Here is a 23,589-nt window from a genome sequence, read left to right as displayed (position 1 = left end):
ACATTGCAGTAGTATAATGCAATACATTGCAGTCATATAATGCTACCGATTGCAGTAGTATAATACCATACATTGCAGTATATAATACTATACATTGCAGTAGTGTAATACTACACATTGCAGTAGTATAATACTATACATTGTAGTAGTATCATACTATACATTGCAGTAGTGTAATACTAAGCATTGCAGTGGTATAGTACTATACATTGCACTAATATAACACTATATATTGCACTAGTATAATACTATACATTGCAGTATTATAATACTATACATTGCACTAGTATAATACTATACATTGTAGTAGTATCATACTATACTTCACAGTAGTACCATACTATGCAATGCAATGGTGTAATACTAAACATTGCAGTATTATAATACTATAAATTGCAGTATATAATACTATACATTGCAGTAGTATAATGCAATATATTGCAGTGGTATAATACATTACATTGCAGTATATAATACTGTTTCATACCATACATTGCAGTAGTATAATACTATACATTGTAGTAGTAATATAATGCTGTGCAATGCAGCAGTATAATACTATATATTGTAGTAGTATAATACTATATATTGTAGCAGTAGTATAATACTATACATTGCAGTAGTATTGTACTATATATTGCAATAGTATAATACTATACACTGCAGTAGCATAATAATATACCTGATAGTAGTATAATACTATACATTGCAATAATATACTGTACATTACCTAGTATAATACTATACATTGCAGTAATATAACACTATTCATTGCAATAATATAATACTATACATGGCAGCAGTATAATTTGATACATTGCAGTCATATAATACTACAGATTGCCGTAGTACACTACCATACATTGCAGTATCTAATACTGTACATTACAGTAGCATAATACTATACATTGCAGCTGTGTAATACTACATATTACAGGAGTATAATACTATACATTGTAGTAGTATCATACTATACATTGCAGTAGTATCATACTATATATTGCAGTAGTGTAATACTAACCATTACAGTGGTATAGTGTTATAATGCTATACATTGCACTAGCATAATACTATGCATTTCAGTATTATAAACAATACATTGCACTAATATAATACTATACATTGCAATATTATATTGCTGTACATTGCAGTATTATAATACTATACATTGCACTAGTATAATACTATATATTATGGTAGTATCATACTATACTTCACAGTAGCATCATACTATACAATGCAATAGTGTAATACTAAACATTGCAGTATTATAATACTATAACTTGCATAATATAATACTATACATTGCAGTAGTATAATGCAATATATTGCAGTGGTATAATATTTTACATTGCAGTATATAATACTACACATTGCAGTAATATACTATACATTGCAGTAGTATCATACTATACATTGTAGTAGTATAATGCTGTGCAATGCAGCAGTATATTACTATACATTGTGGTAGTATAATGCTATGTATTGTAGCAGTAGTATAATACTATACATTTCAGTATTATAATACTATACATTGCAGTAGTATAATACCATACATTACAGTAGTATAATACTATTAATTGCAGTATGTAATACTATACATGGCAGTAGTATAATGTGATACATTGCAGTCATATAATACTACAGATTGCAGTAGTATAATACTATACATTGCAGTATATAATACTATACATTGTAGTAGTATCATACTATACATTGCAGAAGTGTAATACTAAGCATTGCAGTGGTATAATACTATACATTGCAGTATATATTACTATACATTGCAGTGGTATAATACTGTACATTGCGGTATATAATACTATACATTGCAGTAGTATAATATGTTACATTGCAGTAGTATACTACTATACATTGCAGTAGAACAATACTACACATTGCAGTAGTATAATACAACACATTGCACTAGTATAATACTTTACATTGCAGTAGTATAATACTATATGTTGCAATAATATATTACATATTGCAGTAGTGTAATACTATACATTGCAGACGTATAATACCATGCATTACAGTATTATAATACTATACATTACAGTATTATAACATATACATTGCAGTATATAATACTGTACATTACAGTAATAAAATACTATATATTGCAGTAGTAATATACTATACATTGCAGTTGTATAATACTATATATTGCAGTTATATAATGCTATACATTGCAGCAGTATAATACAATATATTATAATAGTATAATGCGATGTATTGCAGTGATATAATACGACACATTGCAGTAGTATAATTTATACATTGCAGTAGTATAATTCTGTACATCACAGTAATATACTACTATACTTTGCCGTAGTATAATAGTACACATTGCAGTAGTATAATACTATATATTGCAGTAATATAATACTATACATTGCGGTAGTATAATACTACCGCAATGTATAATACTATGCATTGCAGTAGTATAGTACTATACCTGGCAGCAGTATAATGCTATACATTGCAATAATATAATACTATACATTACAGTAGTATAATACTATACATTGCAGAATTGTAACACTATACATGGCAGTAGTATAATGTGATACATTGCAGTCATATAATTCTACACATTGCAGTAGTATAATACTATACATTGCAGTGTATAATACTATACATTTCAGTAGTATAATACTATACATTGCAGTAGTGTAATACTATACATTGCAGTAGTGCAATACTAAACATCACAGTGGTATAGTACGATTCATTGCAGAATATAATACTATATATTACAGTAGTATAATGCGATATATTGCAGTGGTATGATACTATACATTACAGTATATAATATTGTACATTGCAGTAGTATCATACAATACATTGCAGTATATCATACTGTACATTGCAGTAGTATAATATGTTTCATTGCAGTATTATAATGCTATAAATTGCAGTAGTATTATATGATACATTGCAGTATTATAATGCTATACATTGCAATAGTATAATATTATGCATTGCAGTAGTAATATATCTACACATTTCAGTATTGTAATACTATACATCACAGTAGTATCATGCTTTACATTGCAGTAGTGTAATACTAAACATTGCAGTATTATAATACTATAAATTGCAGTATATAATACTATACATTGCAGTAGTATAATGTGATATATTGTAGTGGTATTATACTCTATATTGCAGTATTATAATACTATACATTGCAGTAGTATAATATGATACATTGCAGTATTATACTATACATTGCAGTAGTATAATACTATACATTGCAGTATTATAATGCTATACATTGCAATAGTATAATATTATGCACTGCAGTAGTAATATATCTACACATTTCAGTATTGTAATACCATACATCACAGTAGTATCATGCTATACATTGCAGTAGTGTAATACTAAACATTGCAGTATTATAATACTATAAATTGCAGTATATAATACTATACATTGCAGTAGTATAATATGATATATTGTAGTGGTATTATACTCTATATTGCAGTATTATAATACTATACATTGCAGTAGTATAATATGATACATTGCAGTATTATACTATACATTGCAGTAGTATAATACAATGCATTGCAGTAGTAATATACTACACATTTCAGTATTGTAATACTATACATTGCAGTCGTATCATACTATACATTGCAATAGTATAATACTGTAAATTGTTGTAGTATTATACTATACATTGCAGTAGTATAATACTATAAATTATGATAGTATGATACTATACATTGCGGTAATATAATACTAAACATTGTAGTATTTCGATATGATGCATTGCAGTATATAATACTACATTTCAGTAGTATAATGCGATATATTGCAGTGGTATAATGCAACATTACAGTGGTATAATACTATACATTGTAGTAGTATAATCTATACATTGCAGTAGTATTATACTATACATTGCAGTAGCATAATACTATATGTTGTAGTAGTATAATACTGTACTTTGCAGTAGTATAATACTTTACATTGCAATATTATAATACTACACATTGCAGTATTATAATACTATACATTGCAGTAGTATAATACTATACATTGCAGTATTATAATACTACACATTGCAGTAGTCTAATACTATACATTGCAATAGTATGATACTGTACCTCAAAATGTACATTATTGTCTGTGAAGAGCTTGGGACATTTCCGAGTGTATAAGAGGGGTTACAGAAATGCATGATTTTTATTTTTACCAATCAGCCACCAGAATTTGCATTATAGGATGAGAACATAGGTTCCTCTGTGGCCCCTGTTCCTTCAGTTAATTGACTTAAAATTTAAATTGTGAGCTGCAGAAAACAATTAATATCTGCAGTGATGAGAAAAAATGGTTTAAATGTTAATTTTATTTTGCTCGGAGCTTGGTAACAAACCTTTTGCCAATTTTTAAAAAATGTTTTATAATATCTTGTCACGTTTTAGCCTTATTTGTTCAAAGTTTGATCATCATCAAAGATGCAAACTTACACCTTAATTTGTGTTGCACAGATATCGATGAATGCCAAAGTGGGATATTGGAGGAGAAAGCTTGCAACCATTCCTGTCACAATGTGCCTGGGAGCTATCGCTGTTACTGTGATGAAGGATTCTATATTGCTTCAAATAAACGGAACTGCATTGGTGAGAAACACAGAGGCAGAAGCCCTCAGCATGTCGAAAAACGTTTGAATAAAGATGTGAGATGCTGCAAACTAACAGCTATGGCCAGAGCTGGGTTGGGGGATTTGGTTGGGTTGGCGTTGTTGACCATAAAAGAAGTAATAGGTTCAATGTTCTTCTTCAGTGCCATAAATACTTCAACGTTTCCATGTTAGTTAAACCTGCTGTGAATGCCTGTGTGATTGCTTGTGTGTGATTGTTTGTGTGACTGCCTGAGAGTGTGTGTGTTTGTATGTCTATGTATGCTGTATGTGTGTATCCCTATATGCTCCTGGTGAGAGAGTGTTCACATGTTCATATCTTCTGCAATACTGTGTCCAGTTCTGGTCGCCCAGTTAAATGAAGGATATTATTAAGCTGAAGAGGGTTCACAAGGGTTTTACAAGAATGTTGCCGGGTATGGAAGGTTTGAGTTATAAAGAAAGGCTGGGACTTTTTTCACTGGAGTATAGGAGGTTGAGAGGTGACCTTATAGAAGTAAAATAATGAGGGGTATAGGTAGGGTTAATGGTAGTTGTGTTTTACCTAGGATTGGGGATTTCAAGACTATAGGGCACATTTTAAGGTGAGAGGAGAGAGATTTAAAACAGACATGAGGGGCAATGTTTTTACACAGAGGGTGGTTCGCATGTGGAATGAATATCCTGAGGATGTGGGATGTGGGTACAGTTACATCATTTAAAAGGCAATTGGATGGATACATGAATCAGAAACATTTGGAGGGATATGGGCCAGGAGCAGGCAGGTGGGACTAATTTAATTTGGGATTATGTTCCGCATGAACTGGTTGGACCGAAGGGTCTGTTTCTGTGCTGTATGAGTCTCTAATTCTATGTGTTTGTGTACATACGTAAATGTGCCTGTGTGTTTGTGAATATGTGTTTAAATGCTGATGTATGTGTGCTTGTCTGCTTTTATTGTGTATGTATCCATGTGAGGAGGAATTTGTGTGTGAATATATTCATTTGTGTCAGTGTGTGCATGAAGAATGTTTGTGTATGTAAGTGGATGTGCTTGTATATGTGTCCATGTGTGGGGGTGTATATTGCACTTCAGTTTCCATTCCTTACACAAATCCTGTCATGCTTTGATGTTTAGTTCATTTCGTAAACTCTGGAATTCCCTCCCTAACCCTGTCCACCTCTCAGAACACTCCTACGTTTAAGGTGCCTCTGAAATCCTACTTGAGTTTGCAACGTGTCACAACACACTAAACCACTGACCATGGGACAGGTATTAGAGGAATACAGTGGTTTGTTTCGAATGTCTTCCTGGTGAATATCATCTTGAACTGGATGAGAAAACCATTTAAACATCATCCAAGAAAGGTTCTAAGTGATTCTCATGGCCAAGGCTGAAAGACAAGAAAGAGCTGGAAAAGAAGGGCTTAGTCAAGCAAGAAGTTCCTCCTCCAGAATAGACTAACTGCGTGGCTGAAGTGAAACATAATGAGACGATGTGTTGACTCAAAGGACTGAGAAAGCTAGAATTCTGCTCGAGCTTGCAAAGGCAAAAGTCTTCATGCCTATTGATGCAAAGGGTTAGAGAACTGCTTTGTAACTACTTTCTGGATAGCAAGTGGTTGCACATGATGCTTGGCATTTCCATAGCTCAGGTGAGTATTAATGCCAACACCATGACAGAGTTATTATCTTCCCAAAATGGAAGCTGGAAGTGGATGATCTGCTAGTTTACTGATACAGAGACACAATGTAAGAAGTTATTACTGACTACGATCAAAATCTCGTGCGAATGTTAAAACTCACAGATTACCTAAAAGCTGAGCATGAAAAACTTGCAATTCAAGATTCCTGAAGCCAACCTAGGGTGTGTACTGGCAGTAAAAATCTTGGAAAGGCCGGAGTTGTAGCAGCATCCATCAGATATCAAGGCACATTTGTTGGAGTTGTCAACTGTTTAGCAAAACTCTTCCCCAATTTGTCACCACAGTGTGAACCATTCCATCAACTCACTGTCAAAGACGTGCAGTGGTTCTGAGGCACAGAACAAGAAGCCGTCAAGTAATCAATGATAGCAACCGTCGTGCTGAAATCAAATGATGATGTAGCCCAGCAGTGTGAGGCCAGTGAGATGCATCCTTGTGTGAGGAGAATAATTGGTTGCATATTCATTCAAACATTAAGCACAGAAAATGATCCTAAGCTTGGGTCAAGAAAGAATGCCTGATTATCCATTTGTTTGAGAAACTGTTCACTGATATCTACTTGGAAGGGTCAAAGTGTCAGCTGAGCCCCTTTGAAGCATTTTCATCAAGATTTGGTCTGCTTCACGGTTTTGAAGAATTTATTTCATTACTAAAGGTAATAGCTGGACATGAGATATAGTAAGAGAGAACAATGACATGCTGTTGAGAGTAGCAATCCTTATGAAGAGGGTCAAAGATGCTTTGACAGAGGGTGAAATCTTCCAAATCCAATGAGAAGCAGCAACTTGACATGTTCAGAGCAGTGACATTAACTAGAACAGGCAGGAGGTTTGATCACATCAAACAAACTACCCAACAATATGCAACACTCCAAGTGTTGCAAGGAGTAATGATGAAAGGATATCCAAACGTATCAAGGATACTCCTGGTGGTCAAGAGCATAATAAGCATTTAGAGACTGGCATGATTTAACAACTGTATGTGCAATAGGTGACTCATGATGTAAATGATGGATGCAATTCCTTTTGCATGATTGGGGGGTGTTTGGGATAAACTGAAATCCTGTACTAATATACCTTCTAGCGTACTGTTGTAATATAATGCCCATGAGGTACTCATTGCTGATATCCATCTCGAAAACAATTCAACAAAGACACAATCCTGCCTGAACTATTTCCTGTCAACTTGTAGCAGTTTGATTGATAAATGCTCCTGTGAAGCATCTTGGAGTGTTTTGCTTTATATCAACAATGCTGTGTAAATGCAAGGGGCTGGCAAAGCACAGCTGGCCAGGCGGCATCCGAGGAGCAGGAGAATCGATGGTTTGAGCATAAGCTCTTCACAAGTTGTTTTTATTGTGAAATGAAAAATGTGTTGCTGGAAAAGCGCAGCAGGTCAGGCAGCGTCCAAGGAGCAGGAGAATCGACGTTTCGGGAATAAGCCCTTCATCACTTTCTCCTCCTTTATTGTGAAATACTGAGAACGAGGGACTTTGCTTATGTGGAGAGATTGGAAAAGTTAGGATTTCTTTTCTCAGAGAGGAGAACATTTAGGGGAGATGTAATAAAAAGTTTTGAATTTATGGAAGTTTTGATGGAGTAAGTAAGGTGAAATTGTTTTCAGTGGCAGAACAGTCATTAACCAGAGGGACTCAGATTGAAGATTATCAGAAAATGAACCACAGGAGGTAATGAGGAAGGTTTGTTTTTAAAATACAAAAGTTGTCATATGATCTAGAATGTTCTACATTCACAGCCGGATATTGTCGATGGCCAGACAAGTGCTTTCAAAGGACAAGTCGTCATTGTAACTGAGATTCTGTGCTGTCTGTTCTGTTCAATATTACTTCAGTATTCCAAAAGGGAATTTGATACATTATATATTCAAAGGGGAAAGAATTGTCAGGCTATTGGGAAAGTGCTGGGGAAGTGGAATTAATTGCATTACTCTTTTAAAGAGCTGACACAGACATAGTGTGTGTCTCTGTCCCTGAGATGAGGGCTAGCCACACTTTAAGGTATTTCCCTCTGCTGCCCTCACCTCCTGTCCCAAAGCAAGACAGGTCCACATTTTGATTTTGTCCATCCAAGTCATCACACACGTTCCTTATGCACATTTTCCAAGTGGGATACCATTCATAATCTCCTTTTTCCCAAATGCTGCTCTACTGTTCCTGTTGCACACCCAGAATATGCAAGATTTACCAATATTACTGCCCCAAGCAATTCTTTTTAACCCTGGCTTTCTCAAAAACCTGCCTGACTGTCCTGGGACACACTTAATACCTGGCTGAACCCTTGCATTGCAAATGCTGCTTTTCTGAGCCTCATCACTCATCTTGATAGCCCTCTGTTCACAGCCATCGTTTGTGGCCACATAAATGTTTTCAGACGACAAATTGTCATTGTAATCGAGTTTTTGTTTCTACTCCATAACCATTTATGTGAGCTCACAACACATGACCCTTGTTAAGTCTAACATGAATTTCTTTGGTAAAATCTTTTCTCAGTCCATCCTCATCTCCTTTGTCTTTTCAGCATTGACTTGCACTACCACCCCTCCCCCCTCCACTTTCAGCTATTCACAGTTTCTGTTAACACCTCTCACCTATTCACTTCCCACTCAGTCTAACGTCAGCAATCCCTTTGTCTACTTTCCTGTCTCATTCTCCCGAGATGTTAACTCTGTTTCTCTTTCTCCACCGATGCGGCCAGACCTGCTGAGTTTCTCCAGCAATGTCTGTTGTTGTTGTTGTGGGTCAGGAGATGGGTTAACCTGATCAGGGGCAATCAGCCATTGCTGTAAGATCATAAAAGAGGAAGGTGACCTACATCTTCCTCGGCTTGAGCATGTGCAAATCGAAGTCTCTAGAGATGAAGATTAGTCTTCTGGGATGGTGCTACCTAGGGGAGCCTAGCTTCCAATTGACACTTTATGAGATCTTGCTGTGCACAAATTAGCTGCCGAATTTCCTACACTCCAACAGTCAGAACATGTCCAAAGTTCTTCATTGGTATGCAGTTTTTTTGGGATGCCCAGATGTGGGGGGCAAGGTGTCATCACAATATAAGTTATTTCTTTGAATTCTGACTCATGCTGTACGCTCTTTAACATTTCAGATAAGGACGAATGCCTTATGCACCCAGAAATCTGTGGGAAAGCAGCATGCAACAATCTGCCGGGTACCTTCGAATGTAAATGTGCCGCAGGATACACCTTCAATCCCATCACGAAAGACTGCCACGGTAAGGGCTGAACAGAGATCTCTCAAAGGCCGACAGCAACTTGCACAAAAATTCTGGAAAGAATGGAATAGGCCATTCAGCCCTTCAATCCTGCTGTGCCATTCAATATTATCGCAGTGGATCATCCAACTCAGTCCCCTGTTTCTGTTTCCTCCCCGTATCCTTTAGCTCCGAGAACAATATTTCTCTCCTCCTTAAAAACATTCAACATTTGTGGCCTCGACTGCTTTCTGTGGCAGGTTGAAATGAGAATGACAGCTAAGTGTAATTGTGAGGCTGACACTGATGCTGAGTAGTGACACAGTAACTGTCCTTGCCCCAGTTACTTCTGCGCAAAAATGTTGCATTTCTTTGGAACAGGAAGTTAATTGGAAGTGATGTTGGTGACAGAAACATTTTGTGCAGTACCAGGGCCTCAGTTGGCATCTGACCGAAAACTGGCGTTAAAAGCAGAGGGAGCCTATAGGCTGGCCTGGCAAAACCTTTTGTTAGAAGGAGTTGCACCCACCCACATCCAGTTTCGTGTTCTTCACCCATCACCTCCTATTCTTCATCTCACCAAGAAACACACTTGTATGATTCAGTTCCCCATTGTTTGTTACTGGGAAGTGAGTTTATTACCAGGCAATGCCAGCCTTCATTGACAACCCCAGACACCAGGAAGGAGGGGCTTCAGTTAACATGGAGGAGCTGGTGTTGTTGTCCTAAGATCAGAAAGAAGAGGAGAGATTTGGTGGTGGTGCTCAAACTCTTGCAGGTTTCTGCCAGAATCAGGGAGGAGGAACAGTTCCAATACTAGAAGCACCAGTAACCAGCCAATAGAAATTTAAGGTGAGTAGCAAAAGAAACTATGAGGAGAACTTTTTTTAATACAGTACGTTGATGTGATCTGAAATACGCTGCTTGAGAGGGCAGGGAAAGCCAATTTAATAACGGGGAATTGAACTGAGAGGAGAAATTTGTAGGCCTGTGGGGAATAAGTGGTCACAGTGGAACTACTTAGATATCTATTTCAAAGAGCCAAGACAGGTAGAGTGGGCAGAATGGCCTCTTGCACTGGAAGACCCCTTGATTTGGTACCTGTCTAGCTTGCAGCAGGTGATGAGTAGTATGGAGTTGCCTAAAGATGATGATGGATCTTTTGTCATTTGATTGGTCAATAAATGCCGGCCATTCCCACGTACCATGAATGAATTTTTTAAAAGTATGTTGTGGGTGTGGAGTCAGATATGAGCCTGGACTGGCTAATTAGGGCAGATTTCCTTCCCTGAACAGTATAGTGAAACAGTTGTTAAAATCCCTACTGATTGGTAGCAGGTCATTCAGCCCATCAAGTCCACACTGACCCTGCAAGGGCATCCCACCCAGTCCCATCCCTGTAACCCTGCATTTCCCATGTCTAACCCACCTAATCTGGACACTATGGGTACCTTAGCATAACCAATCTACCTAAGCTGTACATTTTTGGACTGTGTGAGGAAACCCACACAGACATGGGGAGAATGTGCAAAGTGCACACAGTCACTTAAGGTCCCTGGAGCTGTGAGGCAGCAGTGCTAACCACTGAGCCACCATGTTGCCCAGTTATGGCTGCACTTTTTAAATGACTATTTATTGTGGTGACAGCTGCAAAACTCCAGATTTTACACAACTTGTTGCAGTGGGATTCAAACTCCTGACCCACTTCCTGTCCACCCTACACACAGCCATCCCACTGTGAGCATTCTCTCATGTTGGAATCCGAACATCCAGTTGCACACTGAATATTTATGTTGGAAAACATGATGAAAAGTTGTATGCAGCATCCTATCGATGAGCTCTGTGTTATTATCTCTTCAGCGGTTCTGTGAATTTACATTTCCTTCAGTAAGAAACATTCTTTTTAAATGAAGGAGGAAAATGTGTTTCTGAAGTTTGATCTTCTCCAAACAGATATCGATGAATGTGCAGCGAACTTGTGTGCATATGGCTGTGTGAACTTCCCCGGCAGCTACTCCTGTTTCTGTGATGGGCGAAAAGGAGAGAGGTTATCCCCTGATGGTCAGAGTTGTCAGGTGAAGGAAGAAATAATGTGCATCTTTCACAACCTCAGGCTTTCTCCTAGTGCTTTACAGACAATGACATTACTGGCGTCTCTCTTGTGATGTAGGAAATGCCAGAGAGCTAACCTAGGCACAGCAAGCTCCCAGAAACAACAGTGTGATCACGATCAGATTATCCCCCTGTCCAGATGTTGGTTGAGGGATAATAATCAGCTAGGACAGCAGAGAGACCTTTTCATGTTACAGCATCAAATGTACATGTGCAGAGTAAAACTGGCCTCTGAGAACCAGCTTCCAGTGCCCGCACTGCTGTGGCATTTCCCTTCCTGAATACAGTGCTGCCAACTGCCAGACCTCAGGCTGGAAGTTTGGTTATATTCAGGTATGGGGTTGGCGCAGATTGGCGAGACCTAGTTCTTAGTAAATCGTGTATTTTATTGAACATGGTACCGTCTGTTTTCTGTTTGTCTGTTTTCCTCTGTCCAATCCTGTCTTAATCTCGTATTCCTTGGTTAAATCATCAAAATCTGTCCAGCAAAGTAGTCATGGAAGTCATGAAATTTGACTTCATTGACAAGGTAGATTATCTTATTTACATAATGTAAATGTCGTTTTCATGTGGGTCTGGTATATTTGCAGACTTGTTGGGATTCAGTACAATAATAATGAGACGTGCCTTACCATGAGATGTGGTTTAATATTGTTGAAACAAACACAATTCTATGACACCCACCTGTCCCTCTAATTTCCCAAGTAGCCTTACAGTTCTTAAAAGTCTATGTTCTCAGACTGGTTTAAAATCCACTTTGTAAGTGCAGATGGTAAAGAACCGATTACAGATGGCGTGCCTGAGGGTGAGGCTGTTCTCCTCCTCCCCAAGGGTCCTGCTTCTTGTGCTGACACTGTCTCCGGAGTGTCAGCCTCTCTCATTTGAGTTGTCCCTTGAAGTACAGTTGTCCATGTCATCCCCAAGTACAGTGGCTTACTATAGTTTACTATGTCGGCATGGTAACTAACACACAGATTCCTCCTGTGTAGTTACGCCAGTTTGATACAGCAATGAAATTAACATAAGTCAGTTGCTCCATGTCACTGAGTTTCTGTTTCAGGTAAGAGTGTTACAAAAGGCAGTGTTGGGTATTATAACTTCACTGTAGATTGAGCTGACCCCGGGAGCTGAGCTGTCTCAAACACAGTTCTGTCAAAACTCTGATCTATTGTTCCAACTGAAACCTCACAGCATTGTCTCATCAACAGTTACTTAATATAGTCAATCAAGGTAAAGGACTTGCATATCTGTCTGGCCTGATTCAGTTTGACAATGAGCTCTGTAAGATTCCTGGCTTACTATCTCAGCATACCATCAAGTTAGCCAGTTATACCAACATGCCATTCAGTTGGCCAATGTTGCTTTTAGTGTCCCAAAAGAGCTGTCATTTTAATTAAGATGGACATCCCTTTACCTGCAATATCAACATTTATCCTTTACACGATAGAAATAACACTTTTAGATTAGATTCCCTACAGTGTGGAAACTGGCTCTTTGGCCCAACAACTCCACACCAACCCTCTGAAGAGTAAACCACCCAGACTCATTTCCCTCTGACTAATGCACCTAACTCTATGGGTAATTTAGCACGGCCAATTCACCTAACATTTTTGGACTGTGGGAGGAAACCGGAGCACCCGGAGGAAACCCACGCAGACACGGGGAGAATGTGCAAACTCCACACAGACAGTCACCCGAGGCTAGAATTGAACCTGGGTCCCTGGTGCTGTGAGGCAGCAGTGCTAACCACTGAGCCACTCAAAGTCACAGCTTTAACTTTTTCACAAAGATTAGCAAAATTGTAATAGAGTCTATTTCCTATTGCTCTCACATGTGCTATCTGATTTTTCAATGTCGTACCCAGTGTTATTTCCATTTCTTATTCAAGTAACATGCAGGATCTAATAGCTGAGCCATTGCTCTGAAATTTCTCTCTTACCAGGCCTAGGTTGTGAATTTCTAGTATGACACAAATGAAGTCTTTCAAACATAATGTCATATAGTTTGCAAGCAAACTTAAAAGATCATTACTTTCCGAACTCATTGAATCAATAAGTCACTTCAGTTAACGACTGTCACATACAGCTAATGCAACACAACCCAATATAGTTTCAGTCTTTGTATCGTATTGCATTTTCTTTCTTTCTTTCAGCAGAACTGCTTTTAAGAGCGGTGTTCAGAAAAAAACCCATCTTGTTTTAACCATAATCCCAATGCAAATTCTGAGATCCTGTTGTAGTCTCTCTCATGCTGTGATCTGCTGTTGTCTCACAGACTGTGATCACCTCATCAGGATTAGGAAGCTTTGTGTCCTCTGGAACGGATGATATTTCCTCTGAATAACAAGCTGCCGTCCATCAATATCACAGAGTTGCAATTCTGGATTGCTGGATGTTAGTTTCCCACATCTGGTTCGTCTGCTGTTATGTTGCTGTCTCCAGTATACTTGTTGAAGCTTCCCTGTTGTGCAGTACTCCTTCTGACACAGTTACACGGTTTTCTTGCTGGACAATAACAATCTACAGCTTAGATTAAAATAGTGGGAGCAATTTTACATGTACAGTGTTCTGCTGTTCGAACAATAATACTTCATCACCTTGCATCACTCAGACAGTCTCGCTCCTCTTCTGTGACTGTATAAACCTTTTTAGCATGCCTATTTCCTGCCTGAAGACCTCCAATATCCTAATCATCACTGATGTTCCTCAACTCAGGTATCATGGTGCATACTTTGAGTTAATAAGCTTTTCCCATTATAATACACACTTTTGCTCGATACATAGCCACAAGACAACTATTCTTCCTTTCAATTTTTTTAAATCTCAGACTGTGTAATCTTTACCTATATCCATTTCTTCGTTCTCCATTTCATACAGTGTGGAAGCAGGCCGTTCAGCCCATCAAATCCCCAAAGAGCAGCCCATCCAGACTCATACCCGTCCTCTATAACCATGCATTTCCCAAGCCAAGCCACCCAACCTGCACTTATTGGGACTGCGACATAGACACAGGGGGAATATGCAAGGTGCACACAGATGGTTGCCCAAGGGCAGAATTGAACCCAGGTCCCTGGCGCTGTGAGGCAACAGTGGTAACCACCGTGCCACTGGCTGCTTGGGTCATTTAGGTTACCTCGTGTTACCTGCAAGAATCTGTAAAGCAAATTACGGCCCATGGTCAAACGAAGTGACTGGTACACTGCACCTTGAAGATATTTCCATCAGTGCAAATGATTTTCCCATTAATGTTGTTGACTTCAGCACAGCATACTCGCAGTGATAGATGTATTCGTCAATCCCCCATGAGTTTGAACTCCGATGGAAGTGGGCTGTAACCTACCATTAACAGTTGTGCTGCTGTCTGATTCTGCGAGGTTCATTCAACTGACATGTTGACATCTCGTCATGCTTTGACAAACTCCTGACATCTTTCTCTGTCCCTGGTGAAATACTTTGATTCCTAAGTTTTGCTAAGTACAAACAAGTGCTCATCCACCTAGGTCCAAGCTTTGGGACACTACAAGTCTTTTGCCGCCAAAAATGTCTTCCCGATTGTGTGCACTGTTCATCTCAGATCGCAATGTCCACCCTGAGTGGGCAATTCCCCCCACATTCCCAACTTGGATTCTCTGTCTGATATCATCCAGTTCCAGATCTTTGTCTGAACCTTTTTCAGTCTCTCTGTGTCATCTTTAATCTGTGCGTAACTGTTCCAAACCATATGAATAATTCAGTTTCCTTCTCTAGTAAAGACGGTGTGTTTGAACCACCAGTACTTTGCTGGTGTCTTGTTATTCATGCTAATCTCGGTTTGGGCAGAATTGATTTGCTCATGAGTTTAAGCTCCCCCTCCCCCCCCCACCACTGTGAGCTCTGTCATGCCTAGAAAGCACTTATCTGCACAAAAACAGGAAGGCAGCAGCTCTGGCAGCATCTGTGCAGAGAGAAACAAAGTTAATGTTTGACCTCCAATCCACCTTTTCCATAGGATGCTGCCAGACCTGTTGAGTTTCTCCAGCACTTAATGTTATGTCAGATCTCCTGCACCTGCAGTATTTTGCTTTTATTCCTGTTGATTGTGATCTGGCCAGCAGTGATCTCGGCCTCTCATTATGCTCCTCTTGATTGGCTTCGGAGTTAATGATGTCACCTGGGATTCCTTGGACCATTTTATGGATTTCCTGTTGATAAATCTCTGGTGTTACATTGATGCCAAATAGCTATTTTCTGAATGGGTAAAGCCCACAGTGAATGACAGGAGTTGTCATCTCCCTTGAATCAGGATGTAGCTCCAGCTGTAGTTTTTTATTCCTTCATGGGATGAGGGTGTCGCTGGTTAGGCCAGTATTTATTGCCCATCCCTAATTGTCCAGAGGGCTGTTAAGAGTCAACCACATTGCTGTGGGTCTGGAGTGACATGTAGGTCAGACCAGGTATGGATGGCAGTTTCCTTCCCTAAAGGACATTAGTAAACCAGAAGGGTTTTTGTTGACCATTGACAATTAAGTCATGGTCATTATTAGACTCTTAATTCCAGATGTGTTATTGAGTTCAAATTCCACCACCATTGAATTTATCATATTAAAGCATTGTACAGTACAGGAGGGGGCCATTTCACCCATCATATCTGTACCAGCTTCTGAAAGAGCTGCACAGCTAATTCCATTCTCCGTTTCCTTAGCCGATATATATTCAACTCTCTTTGAAACCTCAGATAGAATCCACCTCGTCCATCACTTTCACAGGCAGCACATTCCAAATCCTAACAACTCCGAGTGAAGAAGTTTCTCCTCATCTCACTCCTAGCTCTCTTGCTGACAGTCTTGAAATTGTGAGCCCTACTTACTCATATATCAATTCGTGGAAACAGAATGTTCATCTTTACCCTGTCAAAATTGTTTATAATTTTGAACATCTCAATAAAGTGACCTCTTAATTTTCTCTGCTTCAAGGAGAATAAGCCCAATTTCTCCATTCTTTCCTTGTATCTAAAATTCCTCACTCCTTGTATCATTCCAGTAAATCTCCTTCACATTCGGTCCAGGGTTTTAACATCTTGCTTTAAATGAGGAGCTCCAAACTGAACACAATACTGCAAATGTGGTCTGACCAATAATTTGTAGAATGTAGCATCACTTCCATGCTTTTATACTCTACACTTCTATTTATAAATCTAAGCCTTATAAGCCTTCTTAGCAACTATTTCAACTTGCCTGGCCACCTTCAGAAAATTGTTATAGAACATAGAACGGTACAACACAGTACAGGCCCTTCGGCCCTCGATGTTGTGCTGACCTTTTATCCTACTCTAAGATCAGACTAACCTACGTACCCTTCATTTTACTATCATCCATGTTTCTATCCAAGAGTCGCTTAAATGTCCCTAATGTATCTGACTCTACCACCACTGCTGGGCAGTGCATTCCACCCACTCACCATTCTCTGTGTAAAAAACCTACCTCTGATATCTCCTTCAATCACCTTAAAATTATGCCCCTCATGATAGCCATTTCCACCTTGGGAAAAAGGCTCTGGCTATCCACTGTATCTTTGCCTCTCATCACCTTGTACATCTCAATCAAATCATCTCTCATCCTTCTTCACTCCAATAAGAAAAGCCCTAGCTCCCTCAACCTTTCTTCTTAAGACATGCCCTCCAGTCCAGGCAGCATCCATTCCACAGGCACACAGATGTGTGGGCGAACACTAAGCTATTGTGTAAGAACAAAAGAGCATGTTTCCAAAAGGGTATCGTGCTTCATGTCACCTGAGGTAAGATGTAGTGTGAGATCTTTTTATCTTCAGATCACATGCTATCCTGAGCGTGCCCCATAAAGGTATATGTACTGACTGTGAGATGAAACACAACAGTATTATTGCTACCTTTAGGCCAGAAGCCTCGTCTCAGGATGTGATGACCATGGAGCTGGGTCATGACATGTTCAAATAAGTTGATTTAAACAAAAATCTTGTCAGCGATTTTAAAAATGTGAAATGGTTTTTTTCTTACTTTACTGACTTTTTTCTCACTTAGAGTCATGGAGATGTACAGCACAGAAACAGACCCTTCAGTCCAACTTGTCTAAGCTGACCAGATATCTTAAATTAATCTAGTTCCGTTTGCCAGCATTTGGCCCATATCCCTCGAGACCCTTCCCGTTCATGTACTCATCCGGAAGGCTTTTAAATGTTGTAATTGTATCCCTCTCCAACACTTTGATAGTTTATTCCGTACACGCATCACCCTCTGTGTGAAAAACTTCCCCCTTATGACCCTTTTTGATCTTTCCCCTATCACCTTAAACCTATGCCCTCCAGTTTTGGACTCCCCTATCCTGATGAAAACATCTTGTCTATTTATCCTATCTATGCTCTTCATGATTTTATAAACCTCTCTAAGGTCACCCCTCAGCCTCCGATGCTCCAGGGAAAACACCCATAGCCTTTCAGCCTCTCCCTGTACCTCAAACCCTCCAACCTTGACAACATCATTGTAAATCTTTTCTGAACCCTGTCAAAATTTTTCTAAAGCTAGTATTTCCCCTTCTCTTTGTTCCTTCTTCAGTCCCTGATTTGACTCAAATTCAATTGACTTCCATCTCCATTATTTCTCTGTATCATTCTCAATTCTTGGATCCCAATTAGTTAAGGAGGTAAGTTGTTGATCCCATCCTTCACTGAGATCCTAGATGCTGTGTCGCCCTCATCTCACTGCTAACAGCTCATACTCCCAGTGAGGGGAGAACATTTGCAAGATGACCGATTGCAAGAACAAATCTAACGAGCAAGGCATGTTATGAGATGCCCAACTCCGGTGGAATCTGTGCCAATCAGTCAATGCTGCAGGTCAGGGATCAGGCAAATTCCTTCAGTGCAGATGGGCTGCTTGTGTGGCACCTTGTAACTGATGCTGGTAGTGGCTGCCTGATAGTTAGTGATATTTTTCTGATGGTAGGAGACTGTTTGGGATAAGTGGGAATGGTGGAAGGGGTGGGAATTTCTAAATGTTTGCAAGTGTGGGAGCTGGTGTGTTATTAATGTGAACTTTGTATTCTGTCAGGAAATCCCCATATGCGTCGCCTTGCAGACCAGCAGGAAGGCAGACATTCTAAACATGGGGGAGCTCTTTGCTGGCATTCCTGTTGTCTATGTTCGATTCAAGATTTCCGCTAACAGCAGGTGAGGTTTTGGCACTGTACAGTTGAGTTCTCACTTACCTTCTTTAATTCTTATGAAGCTCACTTTATTGGAATCTTCATCCACTCTAACTGTCTGATTTATTGAACAAGTTGACAGCACAATTTAAATTGTTATGAGTGTTTTCAATTTCCTATAAATGCTGTATGCTAAATTAAGCATTTCTAAATGTTGTAATGTAGAAAATGTAGCAGCCATTTTGTGCACAGCAAGATTCCATGATCAGCAATGTGATGTTAAGTAAGCAGTTCATCTGTTTTTTTGTTACTGGTGGTTCAGGAGGTGATATTAAATAGAATGAAGAAGCAACTTATATTAATAGAGCACCTTTAATGTGATGAAACATTCTGTTACTTCACAGCAGTACTCTCAAACAAAGTATGATATCAGGACAGATCGGCAAATGATTGGTCAGAAATTTTAAGGAGAGTCTTGAAGGAGGAAAATGAGGTTGACGTGGTATCATTTAGGGAGGCAGTTCCTGAGCATTTAAGGCCAGTGTTGTGGAACTTGAAAGGGTTCAGAAAAGATTTGCAAGGATGTTGCCAGGGTTGGAGGGTTTGAGCTTTAGGGAGAGGCTGAATAGGCTGGGGCCGTTTTCCCTGGAGCATTGGAGGCTCAGGGGACACGTTACAGAAGTTTATAAAATCATAAGGGCATGAATAGGGTAAATAGACACGGTCTTTTCCCCAGGGTAGGGGAGTCCAAAAGTAGAGGGCAAAGTTTTAAGGTAAGAGGGGAAAGACATAAAAGGGATCTAAGGGGGCAACTTTTTCACACAGAGGGTGGTACCAGTATGGAATGAGTTGCCAGAGGAAGTGGTGGAGGCTGGTACAATTGCAACATTTAAAAGGCATTTGGATGGGTATATGAATAGGAAGGGTTTGGAGGGATATGGGCCATGTGCTGGCAAATGGGACTAGATTTGGTTAAGATATCTGGTCAGCATGGACGAGTTGGATTGAAGGGTCTGGTTCCATGCTGTACATCTCTATGACTCTATGACTGAAGACACAGCCACAGGCAGAGCAATAACAACTGGGAATGTTCAAAAGATGAGCATTAGAGTAATGCAGATATATCGGAGAGGGTGATAGGGCTGGAGGAGCTATCGAGGTATGCAAGGATGAGCCCATGCAGAAATTGAGGGTGAGTATTTTAAAATCAAGCTGTTGCTTGACTCAGAGCTAATAAAAGTTACTGAATACAGCCATAATAGGACAAGGGCAGCCAATTTTAGATGGCTTAACTTTAGTATAGAACATTGAAGCCTGAGTGCGTTTGACTAATCAAGTCTAGAATTGATATTCTCTGCTCTTTTTCCTGAAGTTTAGTTCACTGCTTATTGTTGAAATTCATTTCATGTTGTACAGGTTTACAGCAAAATTTGACCTGAGGACCTATGACTCAGAAGGTGTTATATTCTACGCTGAAACGAATGGGAACAGTGCCTGGTTCCTGTTCGCTGTTCGGGATGGAAAGCTGGAAGTTCAGTTCAAGAATGAGAACATAGCCAAGGTGACAATCAGTGGTGGACCAGTAATCAATGATGGAATCTGGCACACAGTAAGTTATCTCCAAATCTAAAGCCCAAAAGCAGCCCATTTTTTCCATTGAAATTGTGCTAACTCTCTGAAAGTGTTAAAACGTAGTCTTACTTTATTCATAGCAATGCAGAATTTCTCCTTTCCAAGTACAGTAAACCTTGTATTAACCGGCACCTGTAGGGCCAGGAATGTGCTGATTGATCAAATATTCCGGTTGATCAAGAAGTTCACATAATCAGTGTTAAAACACACACGAAGTAAGATAAGCTTAGTGCAGGGGGTTATACGCATCATTGTTCAACTTTATTTACAGCACAAGTCACTTAAATAATAATACAACTTTGCCTGAAATAAAACTTATTAGCAGAGAGCCTTCTCACTCGCAACCTCAACTGATTGCTTGAAAATCGTGATAATACAGTAAACAGGCATTTCAAGGATATAACTTTTGCTGGTTTATTCAGAGCACTGGTTTATTAGTTGCCATTTAAAACAAGGTTGGCAGCATTGATCTACTGTCCTTTTGAGAGTTCATTATTGAGTTTGCCTCCATCACCACCTTCACATTCCATTTGCCCTCTCAGGTGGATGTAAATGCCTGTGACATTAGTTCAAAAAGGAGCAGTGATTTCTCCCTGGTGTCCTGGCAATTCCTCACCCAAGCAAAAATAAATTTTTCTAGCTGTTACCAGTTTCCTGTTTAATTTCAGGAAGTGCTTCATTGACTGTAGTCATGATTCGGAGATGCCGGTGTTGGACTGGGGTGTACAAAGTTAAAAATCACACAACACCAGGTTATAGTCCAACAGGTTTAATTGGAAGCACACTAGCTTTCGGAGCGACGCTCCTTCATCAGGTGATTGCACACAATCACCTGATGAAGGAGCGTCGCTCCGAAAGCTAGTTTTGCTCGCAATTAAACCTGTTGGACTATAACCTGGTGTTGTGTGATTTTTAACTTCATTGACTGTAATATGCTTCGGGATGTTCTGAAGGCACTATAGAAATGTAGCTGCTCTATATTTTTGTCTCACATTATGGTTGAGTATAGTTTGTTCTTCTGTGTTTGGAGATTCGCCTGGTTTTAAGTGAAGGTTCTAATTTCCTGCACGAACAGGGCTCACTTTACAGTGACTCATTATTATTGTCTCCTCTGTGTCTGTGTGCCTGATCATGTCCAGAGCTAAATGACACACATTGGTTCTCTCTTCAGATCTCTGTGGAAGAAACTCAGAGCAGTGTGTTAGTGAAGATCGCCCAGGAGTCTGTGATCAAAATCAACAGTCCTAGCCGACTCTTTTCCTTGGATAATGAAACGACAGAGATAAAGATATCTATCGCCGGTTTACCCAGACAGGCCGACCGTATCCTTCCAACTGTAATCACCCATTACTGAAACATGTTACACCCGTTTTGCAAACTGCTTTAAAATAGAGCGAGTGGTGAAAAGCAAAGCTCATCAGTCAGCATTTCAGTTAAAAGAAACAAAGGAAATTTAAAGAAATGAGGAAGCTGGGTTTTATTGATAAATTTTCGCCATGTTTTGTCATTTGTCAAACTTTGACTCCAAAGTCCCACTCACTCATGTTAGCATCGTCAATGTCTTCCAGAGGTTTATAAAACCATGAGGGGTATGGATAGAGTAAATAAACAAGGTCTTTTCCCTGGGATGGGGGAGTCCAAAACTAGAGGTCTTAGCTTTAGGGAGTGAAGAGAAAGATTTAAAAGGGTCCAAAGGGGCACCTTTTTCACGCAGAGGGTGGTGCGTGTACGGAATGAGCTGCCAGAGGAAGTGGTAGAGGCTGGTACAATTACAACAGTTAAAAGGCATCTGGATGGGTATATGAAGAGGGTGAGTTTGGACGGATATGGGCCAAGTGTTGGCAAATGGGACTAGATTAATGTAGGATATCTTGTCGGCATGGACGAGTTGGACTGAAGGGTCTGTTTCCATGCTGTATATCCCTATGACTCTATGATTCTATGCAGTTTGCTTTAAAAGTGACAAGCTTTGTGAATTTCTGAATAAATAGAACAAGGTCTCAGGGCTTTAAGGTAATGACATCCTGTTCACAAAGGTGCAGAGTTCCTCTTCTCTGGGATGTGATGGTAACATGAGCTGAGTTATGAACAAAGATGACCTTTGTGCTTGAATGTGACCCCCATCCAGGATGAATTTTTATTCCTAAGATGTTTGCGATTTTTGAGAAGACTTGTAGCTCAGGTTGAGGTTCAGGTTGTAAGTTTGCTCGCTGAGCTGGAAGGTTTGTTTTCAGACATTACATCACCATGGTAGGTAACATCATCAGTGAGCCTCCAGTGAAGCGCTGGTGTTAACCAACCACTATCACTTGTATCCTTACACACAGACGAAGAAGGACACCACTTCGACTGGGACAGGCTAAACAGAGACACGCACGGGAATTCCTAGAGTCCTGGCATTCAAACCAGAACTCCATCAATAAACACATCAATTTGGACCCCATTTACCAAACTCTGAGAAAAAGAACTGAGTTAATAGACCAAGGCACATAAATTGAAAGCGAGACAAAACACCAGCGCTTCACCGGAGGCTGACTGATGATGTTACCTAGCATGGTGACAAACTGTCCCAAGATGCCGTTGGGTTGTGAGAAGCCATGTAACAGAATCATTGAAATTGACCTCATCATGTCTTAACATGTCTGGCACTGAAAAATGGCCATTCAGCCCAACTGGGCTATGCTACTTTTTAGGGGAGAAAGTGGGGACTGCAGATGCTGGAGATCAGAGCTGAAAATGTGCTGCTGGAAAAGCGCAGCAGGTCAGGCAGCATCCAAGGATCAGGAGAATCGACTTTTCGTCTACTTGCGAAACGTTTCAGAGAACACCTCTGGGACACCCGGACCAACCAACCCAACCACCCCGTGGCTCAACACTTCAACTCCCCCTCCCACTCCACCAAGGACATGCAGGTCCTTGGACTCCTCCATCGCCAGGCCATAGCAACACGACGGCTGGAGGAAGGGCGCCTCATCTTCCGCCTAGGAACCCTCCAACCACAAGGGATGAACACAGATTTCTCCAGTTTCCTCATTTCCACTCCCCCCACCTTGTCTCAGTCCCAACCCTCGAACTCAGCACCACCTTCCTAACCTGCAATCTCCTTCCTGACCTCTCCGCCCC

The 23,589-nt window shown here is 39.8% G+C and overlaps 1 protein-coding gene across 2 annotated transcripts in view; it reads left to right on the top strand.

The window, feature by feature from the left end:
* pros1 (protein S) overlaps nt 1-23,589 on the top strand; it is a 69,293-nt gene that overhangs the window by 27,809 nt on the left and 17,895 nt on the right. For both annotated transcript variants that reach the window (XM_043691241.1, XM_043691243.1), the window contains exons 6-11: nt 4,509-4,640; nt 9,465-9,590; nt 11,523-11,644; nt 18,741-18,859; nt 20,251-20,443; nt 21,638-21,802. In XM_043691241.1, the coding sequence (XP_043547176.1) occupies nt 4,509-4,640; nt 9,465-9,590; nt 11,523-11,644; nt 18,741-18,859; nt 20,251-20,443; nt 21,638-21,802 (857 nt within the window). The remainder of the gene's footprint in view (nt 1-4,508; nt 4,641-9,464; nt 9,591-11,522; nt 11,645-18,740; nt 18,860-20,250; nt 20,444-21,637; nt 21,803-23,589) is intronic.

The sequence above is a fragment of the Chiloscyllium plagiosum genome, chromosome 6, assembly GCF_004010195.1.
Source record: "Chiloscyllium plagiosum isolate BGI_BamShark_2017 chromosome 6, ASM401019v2, whole genome shotgun sequence".
NCBI lineage: Eukaryota > Metazoa > Chordata > Chondrichthyes > Orectolobiformes > Hemiscylliidae > Chiloscyllium > Chiloscyllium plagiosum.
Note: the sequence above shows the minus strand (reverse complement) of the source record. Positions and strands in the feature narration are given on the sequence as shown.